Source organism: Sturnira hondurensis, unplaced genomic scaffold, assembly GCF_014824575.4.
Source record: "Sturnira hondurensis isolate 20B ecotype Veracruz unplaced genomic scaffold, ASM1482457v3 Scaffold0020237, whole genome shotgun sequence".
Lineage (NCBI taxonomy): Eukaryota > Metazoa > Chordata > Mammalia > Chiroptera > Phyllostomidae > Sturnira > Sturnira hondurensis.
In genome coordinates this window covers 2,356,978-2,368,992 of record NW_028092868.1, presented here as the reverse complement: position 1 = coordinate 2,368,992, position 12,015 = coordinate 2,356,978, and the positions used below count along the sequence as shown (strand labels likewise).

At 50.0% G+C, this 12,015-nt stretch overlaps 1 protein-coding gene across 1 annotated transcript; it reads right to left on the bottom strand.

Moving 5' to 3' along the window:
* Positions 1 to 210: 210 nt before the first annotated feature.
* Positions 211 to 7,059, bottom strand: CATIP (ciliogenesis associated TTC17 interacting protein). Its single transcript, XM_037029176.1, has 10 exons — positions 6,955 to 7,059; positions 6,704 to 6,799; positions 6,171 to 6,371; positions 5,810 to 5,865; positions 4,822 to 4,908; positions 4,491 to 4,658; positions 3,329 to 3,453; positions 2,442 to 2,518; positions 2,012 to 2,100; positions 211 to 1,795 (listed from the first exon to the last, which is right to left on the bottom strand). The coding sequence occupies exons 1-10, from the start codon at positions 7,049 to 7,051 to the stop codon at positions 1,571 to 1,573; spliced, it is 1,221 nt and encodes a 406-aa protein (XP_036885071.1). The 5' UTR covers positions 7,052 to 7,059; the 3' UTR covers positions 211 to 1,570.
* Between the last annotated feature and the right edge of the window lie 4,956 nt (positions 7,060 to 12,015).

Sequence of the window (12,015 nt, the reverse complement as noted above, 5' to 3'; positions counted from 1 at the left end):
AGGGTTTGCAATGTGCCATACTCAGAGCCTTTGCGCCTGCTGTTCCCTCTGCCTAGAACGTTTCTCCCATTGCTCTTCACAGGTCTGACTCTTTGTCATCCAGGTCCCAGCTCAACTGAGACCCAGAAGCCCTCCCGGAATTCTCCACCCTCAACCCTCCAACCCTGAGTTACTTGCTACCCATGACTTGGTTTGGTTTTCATAGATGCCTGACATTTCACAAATGACATTATGCACCTTGGTGCTCATTGTCCATCTTCCCATGCTCCCTGAGGACAGGGACTTTGTCTTGTCACTGCTGACCTCCCAGTGCCCAAAATAACCCTGGCACATGGAAGGAGCCCAATGTTTGTTGAGCTGCTTGCCTGATTGAATGAACTTACTCTCCAGGGCTGTCTAATATGATAGCCACCTGTGGCTATCTAAATCGAAATGAACTAAAGTTAAAGTAAAACTCTTAGTCCTATTAACCACATTTCTAGTCCTCAGTGGCCCCATGCGACCAGAGGCCACCCTACCGGACACTGCAGGCGTGGAGCATTTCCATCCTTGCAGGAAGGTCTGTTGGCCAGTGCCGCTGCAGGCCATGCGCGTGGATCACACTTCCTTACGTTTACACGTCCTTTTCTCTGGGGGATGCTTTATCTGACCCTCAGAAAGTACTGCACGGGTAGAGTTTGGCAGTATGTTAAAATAAACAAAAACATTAACATCAGTGCAACAATTACACTTCTCAGAATGTATCCTCAAGGAAATAATTGTTTAGATATGCAAAGATTTAGCCACAAGAGTGTTCGATGCAGCAAGCACTGTTCATGATAGCAAAAATAAAAAATAAAAACAAAAACAAAAAGGCTTGGAGGGCAGAAATTGGCACTGAGCAGCACCAGCCCTGGACAGAAACAAACCCCTAGACAGACTGACATTCAACAAGATGACCACCTGTCCGTCCAGTCTTATCCGGGAGCTGGTGAGTGGGGGCCGCAGGCACGAAGTTTGGGGGTTCCCTTGTGTCGGTAGAGAAGGGAGGACAGGTGGAGTTTGAGGGCTGGCCTCGGGCGTTTGGGAGGCTTCGAAGGAGATGAGCGAGGCCAGGGGTGGTCCAGATCCCTTCCCACCCTCCGCCCACGGCCCACAACATCTGCTCTGTTTCCTCGGGTGAGGGCCAGGTAGTGGGCAGTTAGCTAAGCGGTGTTCAGAATGACTCTGAGGGCCCAGAAGCCCCGCCCCTCCACCCCTGCGAAACGAATGAAGAGGAGCGCGGGTTTGGGAATTTAACTTCCAGGTCTGAATCCGCTTCCCACGTGTTCACTCTAATAAGAGTTACGTAACCTCTCTGGGCCTCTAATGTCTCATCTGTAAAGTGAGGATAATGATGGAAACAGCATTTAGGAAGAAAGGCTGAAATTCGCTCGATAAACGATGTGAATGGTTCCCATTCTTAGCCAAGACACAAGACTGGCCACGGAAGGTGCCGGGTCGCACGGGCAGGAGGGCCTCGTTCCTTTTCATCAAAGCCGCAGGCAGTAAAGCACGTCTCCTGGGTCTTCCCAGCCAGCCGCGCTCCGGCCTAGTGGAGCCAGGGGTCCAGCGAACGGAAGGGGCTGGGCCGGCTGGAGGAGCGCAAGGGGGAGGTGCGCGGGTAGCGCGCCGCGAAGGGACCGAAGAACTCGGCGGCGAAGGTGACCACGTCCTCCGGCTGGCGCAGCAGCAGGAAGAGAAGGAAGTCGGAGACGAGCGCTTCGGCGTCCGGGTGCTGCTGCAGGTACCTGGTGTGGCTGAGCCGCAGCTGCTCCTGGTGGGGACCGAGCCTGAGCAGGACCAGGAGCCCCGTGCTCCCTACTTCCCTCCCAGGAGGACTCGGGGATGCCGGGGCCTCCCATCCCCCAGGGGTGTGCAAGGCAACCGGCCCTGAAGAGAGATCAGCAATGGTGGAGTTTATGCGGGGAGGGGGTGTGCAGGGTGCGGGGAGGGACGTGGGGACCCCAGGCCCGCTGCAGCCTGGCCTCACCTTCCGTTCCAGGAACCTCGAGTAGAGCTCCATGTCCTCCTCCCACGGCAGGGGCGTCTTCTCCAACACTGGGCGAGGCTCAATCTCATCTGGGTGGCGAGGCTCAATCTCATCTGGGTGCCGAGGGAAGAAGTCTGCTATCCCGACCCAGAACCCTCCTCGGATACACTGGGATGCCCGAGAACACCTGAACTGCAGGTGCAGGTGAAACCCAGGGTTCTGCCCACGTGGGCAGAGTTGCTGAAGTGGTTCTCTGTGAAAAGATCCTCCCCTAATTGCCTTGGGGTCGAGGGCTGGAGGGCAAATACTCCCCATCTGATGTGGGCTCTGATACCACCCACCGCACACCCAATCCAGCCCCTGCGCCAGGGAAGGCCCCAGGTTTTCCCACCTCCCCTTCACAATCCCACCGCCTAGGGGCTTTACTCACCCTCCTCCCTCAAGATGGGCATCTTGGTGACCACACAGTAGCTGGGGGAGCCCACCTGGACTCTCTTGGCCAGGTGCCTGGAATGCAACACAGGAGAGGGTGGGCATCTCCGGAGAGCTGCTTCCCTTCACTGCTGCCCTTCCTCCCACTTATCTTCCAGTTCCCAGGTCCAGTTCCAGTTCTAATTCCCTGGATGATGACCCCGGCTTTTCAAAGTGGGTACGGTTCCTACCCCCGGAGATGCGTGCTGGTGTGCCAGGCCTGGAGGCCTTGAGAGCTGTGAGCACTGAAAAAATCACGAGCCTCCTGGTGTGTGATGTGAAAACCAGAACAACACGCTGAGTTGTGAACCAAGGGAGGCCAAGGATGTTCTGATTACTGTTTGTTTGTTTGTTTGTTTTAGTGTAGTGATTATGTCAATACCTCTTTGTAAATTTCAAGAAATAAATTCTTCTTCCCCTCATGGTCTGGAGCCTGTGCTTTGCTGATGACAGCTTGGCAGTATGTCAGAATGCCCCGCCCCCCAGCACTTCATCCAGGGTCGTGTTGCTCAAACCTTGGTGATTTTTCATTGTTACCCCCCAATATCCGTGACACCATGTTAACTAGGCCTTAAGCCCTAGAGAGTTGGTGTGAATGTCCTCAGCCACTTAGAGCCCCTCGGTGAGCTTTGGGAGGCACCGTGAGGATCGGGAGAATGAGGGAATAAATACATGAAGGAAGGGTGACGGATGTGGATAAGGAGGAACACTCCGATCTCAACAGCAGCTCTTCCTGGTGGTGTGCCCACACACAGCAGTCCTCCTGCTCCCCCTCGCCCTCCAGAGAAGCTGAGCGCCCAGGCTGTGCTCAACACTGCCCCCTTGTCCCCGGTGCCGGCAGCTCACCCATCGGACAGCATGTAGTACTGGCAGGACGTGGGGATGCCCTCATCCGAATGCACAGCCTGCTCCACGATGAACACTTCCACCTGCTGACCCTCCACCTGGATGGTCTGGGAGCCCAGAGCTTCCTGGCAGCAGCCGAAATGAGGGAAGGAGGTGAAGTGGATGCCTGTCTGGGTCTCCCCCCAAATCTTTCCCTGGCCCTTTTCTCCATTGTACAGCTTCATTCTTTGTTCATCAGAGATAAGCAACTCTTGGCTGTCCAGACACTCAGGCGCCGTGAGATTTGAGTTGTGTCCCCAGAGGTAAGTTGGGGGTCCCCTCGTAGCCAGCTTCAGCCTGCTCCCGCCCCAACCGCTCCTCACCCTCTCTCTGCGACCAAGGGCTTCTAGTTGGCAGATTCTGTTGCAGGAATGGAGAGCAACCAATCAGGTATGAGTGTAGGGGGGGCTGTTTGGGGGTTGGAGGGCAGTGAGGCTCTGGGGGTGCGAGTGGACTGACACCTGTGGCCCCCACGCTGCTGCAGGCAGGATGCTCTGTCGCAACTCAAACCCTGTGAACGCCTGTGGCTGTGGGAGAAAAGTGCTACCATGTGTTTCCCAGACAATGGGGGTGAATGACACACGGCTGTTCGGGTTGAACACGCTGCTGTTTGTCATGTGTGATAGAGAAGACTAGGATGTCATTTACAAAGTTGGTCAAATCAGCCCCCAAAGTGTGTGCTCAGAGGCACGGCTTTAAAGATCACATATTGCAGTTAGCCTGAAGTATGTCGATTACGAAATTTTAGCCAAAACACACACAGAAAAGGAAGACCTTCAGGGTTGAGACATAATGAAGACTATTGAGTGTCCTTGGAGACGCTGCATTTCCTGGTGGTAAAAAATATGTCTTTAAAAGCAGCCCTCCACTGCGTGTATCTTTCCTGGACTGACTTCTGTACGAGAGAGTGTTGCTTCCCCCCAGCTGCTCACTCCACCTGCCCCCACTTGCACTCACAAATGTGGTCTTACTTTTTCCTGCCTTTGGAAATCTCAACCCTTTGTCCTGATTTTATCCCCACCCCACCCCTCTTCTGCTCCACAGTTATCTCTCTCCCTTCCGCATTCTCCTGCCCCTTCTAGTGTGCCCCGAGGCCAAGTCCCCCACCAGGGAGATCCCTCACGTAAGTGGAAGAGCAGAGTTTGCCCTCCGAGTCCAAGGCCAGGAAGCGGGCGTTGCTGGGCACCATCCGCCTCCAGGCCATCACCCTCAGCAACAGCAGGTTGGCCGCCTCGGAAATGAAGCCCGCAGTTGAGTGCCAGGGGAAAAATGTCACTTCAGTCTTCACTTCCTATTAAACCAGGACAAATCTGGTTTAAGAATGTGCAGGCAGGAGGGTGGGCAAGCCAGGTGTTCGGCATACGGTCCTCGCCGAGACCCTCCTGCAGCCTTCTGGCCTGACACAGCCTGGCTTCTGGTTTCCAGAGGATGTGGAATACGGTGCCCATCCTCACCTCGCCCTCCTTGACACTTCTGGTCATGGCCAGCTGGTCCTCCTGCTTCAGCAAACTCGTCTTCCTTTCCACGGGGAGGGTGTGGAACTAAGGGCCAGAGCGTGGAAGGGAGAACGGGGCTCACCAGATTGCCTACAAACAGGACCACCCCTGCCCCTTCCAGCGGTCTTCTTGTCCATTCCCCTCTATAAACTAGAAAACCAAGGGGCAGATTTGGATAGAGAACCTTCCATGTGTAGGAAATCTCGGGAAGAGAAGCCATACTATGGTGCACTATGAAGTTAAAAAGCAAATCGCTTCAAATACAGGTTTTAAAAGATGGGGGTGGTTTCTGAGGGAAGGCTCTTAGGCAAAAGTGCCTTCCAGGGTTGAAAGGGGTCACGTTCCACAAGTTACACATTTCAGAAGTTAATGAAGTGGTGAAGGCTGGCTGTGAGGGGCACAGAGCAGGAGCATTTGGAGGTGATGATGTAGTGACAGGCCCTTGGGAAAGGCCAGACTCTGGGAAAGGTCAGCCCCCGTGGCCCTAGGAGGCGCTAGGCTCTCAGGCTGGATGGGTCCAGGGTGGGCTGGAGCCAGCATTTGTGCACTAGAAGGTCATCAGGAGCTGACCCCAGTCCCCTGGGCGGCTTGTTTTCCATTTTTGTGGTGGGGATTGCAGGGGTAACTGAAGAGTTAGGCTGAGATTGTATTTTTTTTTAAGATTTTATTTATTTATTTTTAGAGGGAGGGGAAGGGAGGGAGAGAAACGTGGACTGGTTGCCTCTCCCACACCCCCACCTGGGGAGCCGGTCCATAACCCGGGCATGCGCCCAGACTGGGAATCGAACCAGTGACTTTTAGTTTACAGGCTGGCACTCAACCCACTGAGCCACACCAGCCAGGGTAAGCTGAATTCTGTTGAGCCCCCACTCCCTCCCTCCCTCCCTCTCAGGGTCTCTATTCTCTCACCTGGATTGGGATCAAGGTTGGGGGCCCTGGGAGGTACCTTGATGAACTCCTGACTATGCTGTTCCAGGGTCTCCAAGTTCCATGAGAGATAGCCTGGGGTGGAGGGTGGAGAGCAGTGCCTTTGCAGGAGGCAGGTTGGAGATTGCAGCCGGGGAGGGTGGTGGCCCAGGGGAGAGACTTAGGAAAAAGCTAGACAAAACCATTGCTCTTGTCCTAAGTCCACAGCTGTGATTACCCACCCTGACACCCCCACCTCCCACACACCCACTGTGTCTCATTCTGGTACTGAGATGCAGTCCAAGGGTTGGTCTGAGTAAGGCTCTGGGAACCAGGGCGGGGGGTGGGGGGGAGGCAGAGGAAGGATGGGGGTGAAGGGCATTAGGAAGCAGGGACTCTACCCAGGAGGGAGTTTCCACAGAGCATTTTGTCCATGAAGCCACGGCTCACGGCGTGCACGAGGGGACAGTGAGACAAGGCGCTGAAGCTGCCTTCATACTTCCCTCTCTTCACCTCAATGGTCAGCTCTCCCTGAGGCTCCCCCGTGTTTGAGACCATGGCCAGCGTCTCTGAGAAGAACAGCTTCTGCAGCTCCTCCTCCCCTGGGGACAGATTAAAGCCCCAGCTCCTAAGGCCTCAGCTCTCCGACCCCCTGGCCACCAGTGTTCCACACTCCCCACCCACACCCTCCTCATCCACATCTCCCAGGCAGCCTCTGCCTCCCCTCCTCTGACCTCTACAGCAGCCAGCAGGTGAAGTCACACCCCAGCCACCCCCATGTCCTGAGGTCATCCCTTAAAAAATTTCAATATCAACCCTTTCAGAGTCTCAGGAGAATCAATGTTGAGAGAGGCGGGGCTCAGGTCTGGGCATCTCTCCTTCCTCCTCTCCACACTTGTGCCCCCCTCTCCCGACACCCATTGCCCGGGCTCACTGAGGGAGGTGAGGAAGTGAATGGCTTTAGCATTGGCCTTTGGGGGAGGCAGACTCTCTGGGGCTGAGGCTTGCTGCTGCTCCTTGGCTCTGGGGCCTATGGAGGGAAAAGAGGGGGAGATGGTAGACCCCGGGGAGAAGAACAGGGACGGGCAGTTGTCCCAAGAGCAGAATCCTCCAAGGCTACCTCCGGGCAGATTGTCGGAGAGAAGATGGCCCTCTGCTCTCCAGCCCCAGCACCCCTCTTCCTACCTTTGGACTCAACTTTAGAGGACATGCCGCCTGCCTCCTGCTGCCTGCTGCCTGCTGCCTGCTGCTTACTAACCAGTGTGTTTCCAGTTGTCTCCATGGCAACCGAGAGTTAGCTACCACCTCTTAAAGGGCCATCAACCCACTTCACTAAACACACAGACCCTAAAGGAAAAAGCAGGAAATGTGTGTGGGTCTGGGACTTGGCCTAAGTCTGAGGTATTGTCCAGCAGAGGGAGCATGTGACATGCCTAAGAGGCCGAGGGATGACATGGGTCATCAGAATGACCTTAGGCTTGTGGCCCTGAGCCCAGGCCCTAACAAGCACAGGACCTAGTTAGATACCTTGTGAATAGCGCTACACTTTGTGGTCCTGACATGTAACAGTGACGGTGCATCAGTGACAGTCACAGCAAACTCATAAACCAAGCTAGCTCAGGGTCAGACACTGACCCACAGGGCCTCACACACCTCAACCTTCAGAGTAACCCTGTGAGAGGGTCCTCTTACCGCTCCATTTTATGGCTAAGAAAACCGAAGCCCCATGAAGTTCAGAGTCTTCCCAAGGTCGCACAGCTAGTAATAGGCAGAGGCAGGACTTGACCCAAGGCAGTATGGCTTCAGAGTCGGAGTGAATTCAGAGAAAGGAAGCACCAAATAGATGACACATTGAAGCTACCCAAATGGGGCCGTAACATGGGTAGTAACTAAAGACAGAGGCTTGAAAACTGAACTCTGATGGACCCTCAAACTACAGGCTGATCCCAGCCCCGTAAGTGCTGGAGCCTGTGTCCGTGGCTGTAAAGACGGGGCTCAGCCTGACAGGGCCCCACGAAAATCTCCGAGGGGCGCAGGAATGGGTGGAAAAGGTGAGAGGAAGGATTAAGAAGTCCAAACTGCCAGTTATACAATAAGCCAGGGGGCGGTGATGTACAGTGCAGGGAATAGAGTCAGTAATACCATACTAAGGAGGTACCGCAGTTACTAGATTTACTGTGGGGATCACTTGGACAGTTCTATAAGCATCTGATCGCTGTGTTGTATACCTGAAGCCAATATTGTATGTCAACTATAATTTTAAAATAAAGAAATAAGCCCTGGTAGGTGTGGCTCAGTGGACTGAGCACCGGCCTGCAAACCTAAAAGTCGCCAGTTGGATTCCTGGTGGGGGCCCATGTCTGGGTTGCCGGCCAGGCCCTCCATGGGGGGCCTGAGAGAGGAAACCAACTGAGGTTTCTCTCTTTCTCCCTACCTTCTCCTCTCTCTAAAAATAAATAAATAAAATCTTTTCGAAAATTAAAAATAAATAAATAAGTAAAAGGAAAATCTTGACATAAAATCTCAGTCACTTAAGAAGGGGTTCACTTCTTCACTTCCTCCATCCCCCACCCCACCACTATATCACTTGGGAAGGCACCATATGTTGCCATGTATAATGTGCACTTTTTGCCCAAATTTTTGAGGGAAAAATAAAGGTGTGCATAATACATGGGTAGTACTAATTCCATATCTATATAAATATTTTTAAAAGATTTTATTTATTTATCTTTAGAGGGGAAAGGAAGGAGAGAGGGACAGAATATCAATGTACGGCTGCCTGTCGTGGTTCTCCTGCTGGGAACTGTCCTGCAACCCAGCCATGTGCCCTGACTGGGAATCGAACCACAGTCCTCTGGTTCGCAGGCCTGTGCTCAATCCACTGAGCTACACCAGCCAGGTATAAATATTTTTAATTCTTTTATCTATGCTGATGCATTAAAAGCATAACTCTAGAAAGCAAGGATGATACCTGTATGCAAAATAATACCCTGGAATATGATAATCAGTTTTGTTTGTAAATATAAATAAATAAATAATTGAATTTTAAAATTAAAACAAAAGATTTTTTTCCTGAAAGTTTGGGCCAAAAACATTAGTGCACATTATACACAGCAAAATACAGTAATTTTTACCTAACTTTTTACTGGGTCTTTATCAACTTCAGGAAAATCTGGAATTATGTGTGGAACTGCTTAAGAGACTCAAACTAACAGTGCTAATATTTCTTTTGTTACATTGTGCATAGTTTGTGTTTAAGTACTTGAAAATCTTTAATTTGGCTTGGTGGGGTGCTTAAGAGATAAGCTTGAGGGTTCTAATTTAAGTCAGAAAGTTGAATATAGACTGTTCTTTGAAGTTAAATTCTTACTGGGATTGTAAAACCATTTTTTAGAAGATATGAAATGTACTATCTTCACAAGTTTTCTTATTATATTTCAATAGAAGTACATAGGAGGTTGGTTTGTCAGTCAATCGCTCTATTTTAAAAAGATCTTTTAAGAAAACTGAGTTCTTTCTACTCCACTTTATTTTTTCCAGCTTTATTGTGATACATTTGGTAATCTACTTATATATAACATGAATAAGTGCAATATAAGCTGCCTAAAGCAGTTTTAATTTTAAAAAGACAAATTAGTAATTAAAGTCTTAGAAGTTATTAATATTCACTAGATTTATGATTAGAATGATATGACTGGTGAGTTGAACTTAAAAGTTTTTGAAATGCTTGTTTTAAAATTTGGATTTTAAGCTGACTTCCAGCCAAGATGGAGTCATAGGTGGAAATACTGTGCCTCCTCGCACAAAGAAATTTAAGGACAACAAAGATTTAGAAACAAAAACACAACCAAAACAGACAGAAAATTGAACTGTACCAAAGTCCGACAACACGAACCATTCATCCAGACCAGTAAGAGGGGCTGAAAGGGTCCCAGCAGAAAGAGGTGGTGGTTGGCAGACCCAGTGAGACGTGCAAGGTGGCTGGCTGACCATGGACACACAGTCGCGTGCAGATAAACCAGGCAAAAATGGGCTGTGAGACCATGCAACCCAGGGCCCCAGCGACGGGAAATAAAGCCTAAAAGCACCAACTGGAAAAACTTGTGGGGGTTGAGGTGCTGGGAGAGACTCCCGCCTCACAGGAGAGTTTGTTGGGGAGACGCACAGGGTCCTAGAATGTACACAAGCCCACCCACCCAGGAACCAGCACCAGAAAGGCCCAATTTGCTTGTGGGAAGTGGCAGAGGGGACCGAAATTCAAGAGAGAATGGATTAAGCACCATTATTCCATCTCTGACTCCGCCCCCACATATAGCATCACAACCCAGCAACTGGGTTGCCCCACCTTGGTGAACACCTAAGGCTCCGCCCCTTATACATAACAGGCACAAACAGACCAAAACATTATGGCTCAAACAGAAGAACAAATCAAAGCCCCAGAGCCAGTGCTTTTAAGTGACCAAGAGATAGCCAACCTATCAGATGCACAGTTCAAAATACTGGTGATCAGGATGCTCCCAGAACTGGTTAATTTTGGTCGCAAATTAGGCAAAAAAAATGAAGGCTAACCTAAGTGAAATGAAGGAAAATGCACAGGAAACCAATAGTGATGGGAAGAAAATGGGGACTCAAATCAATGGAGTGGACCAGAAGGAAGAAAGAAACAACCAAACAGAAAAGAATGAAGAAACAAGAATAAAAAAAAATGAGAGGCTTAGGAACCTCAAGGACATCTTTAAACATTCCAACATCTGACTTATAGGGGTACCAGAAGGGGAAGAAGAAGGGCAACAAGTGGAAAACTTATTTGAACAAATAATAAAGGAGAACTTCCCCAGTCTGGCAAAGGAAATAGACTTCCGGGAAATCCAGGAAGCTCAGAGAGTCCCAAAGAAGGTGGACCCAAGGAGGAACACACCAAGGCACATCATAATTACATTAGCCAAGATTCAAATGAAGGAGAGAATCCTAGAAGCAGCAAGAGGTAAGGGGACAGTCACCTACAAAGGAGTTCCCATGAGACTGTCAGCTGATTTCTCAAAAGAGACCTTACAGGCAAGAAGGGGCTGGAAAGAAGTATTCCAAGTCATAAAAGGCAAGGACCTACATCCAAGATTGCTCTATCCAATAGAGGAGGGCAGAGCTTTCATTTAGAATGGAAGGGCAGATAAACCACTTCTCAGATAAGGTCAAGTTCAAGGAGTTCATCATCACCAAGCCCTTATTATATGAAATATGAAAGGGACTTATCTAAGGAAAAGAAGATAAAAAAGATGAACAGTGAAAGGACAGTAAACTCACAGTTATTAACAACTACACCTAAAACAAAAGCAAACTAAGAAGACAGCTAGATCAGGAGTGGAACCATAAAAATGGAGATCACGAGGAGGGTTAGCAACAGGGGAGTGGGAGGAGGAGAAGGGGGGAGGAGGTACAGAGAATAAGTAGCATAGACAGTGGGGAGAAAATAGATGGGGGAGGGCAAGAGTAGTGTGGGAAATGTGGAAGCTAAAGAACTTATGACACAACACATGGACATGAACTAAAGGGGGGAATGTGGGGGGAGGGGGTGTGCAGGATGGAGGGGAGTGAAGGTGGGGAATGGGACAACTGTAATAGCATAATCAATAAAATCTATTTAAAAAATAAAATAAAATAAAATTTGGATTTTAGGAAATTGAGTATTAGTTTAAAAAGCCAAAGTGAATTACGAATAAGTCTTTCTCTGCACGTGAGCCATGGTGGCATTAAGAAAATTCATAATTGCTTTGGAAAGCAGCTTATTAGTTCCTCAAAAAGTTAAATGTGCAGTTACTGCATGACTTAACAATTCCACTCCTAGGTACATGCTCGAGAATTGAAAACGTCTGTCTATGCAAAAACTGTACACAGATGTTCATGATGGCCAAAAGTGAAAACAACCCAACTGTCTGTCAGCTGATGAATGGCCAAGAAAAATGCAGTGCTGGGAACGCGGTGGAACGTGAGCCACAGAAGACACAAAGTACTGATACATGCTACGACATGGATGAACCCTGAAAACATGTTGAGCAAAACAAAACAGTCATAAAAGACCACATGTTGCACGGTTCTATTCATGTAACAAATTCAGACTAGGCAAATCTAGAGACAGAGAATAGATCAGTGGTTGCCTGCTTAGGGGCAGGGCGGGGGCGTGGGGGCAGGGAGCCACGTCAGATGGGTGCATCTGGGATGCCGTCTGGGATGACGGCAGTGTTCTAAAAT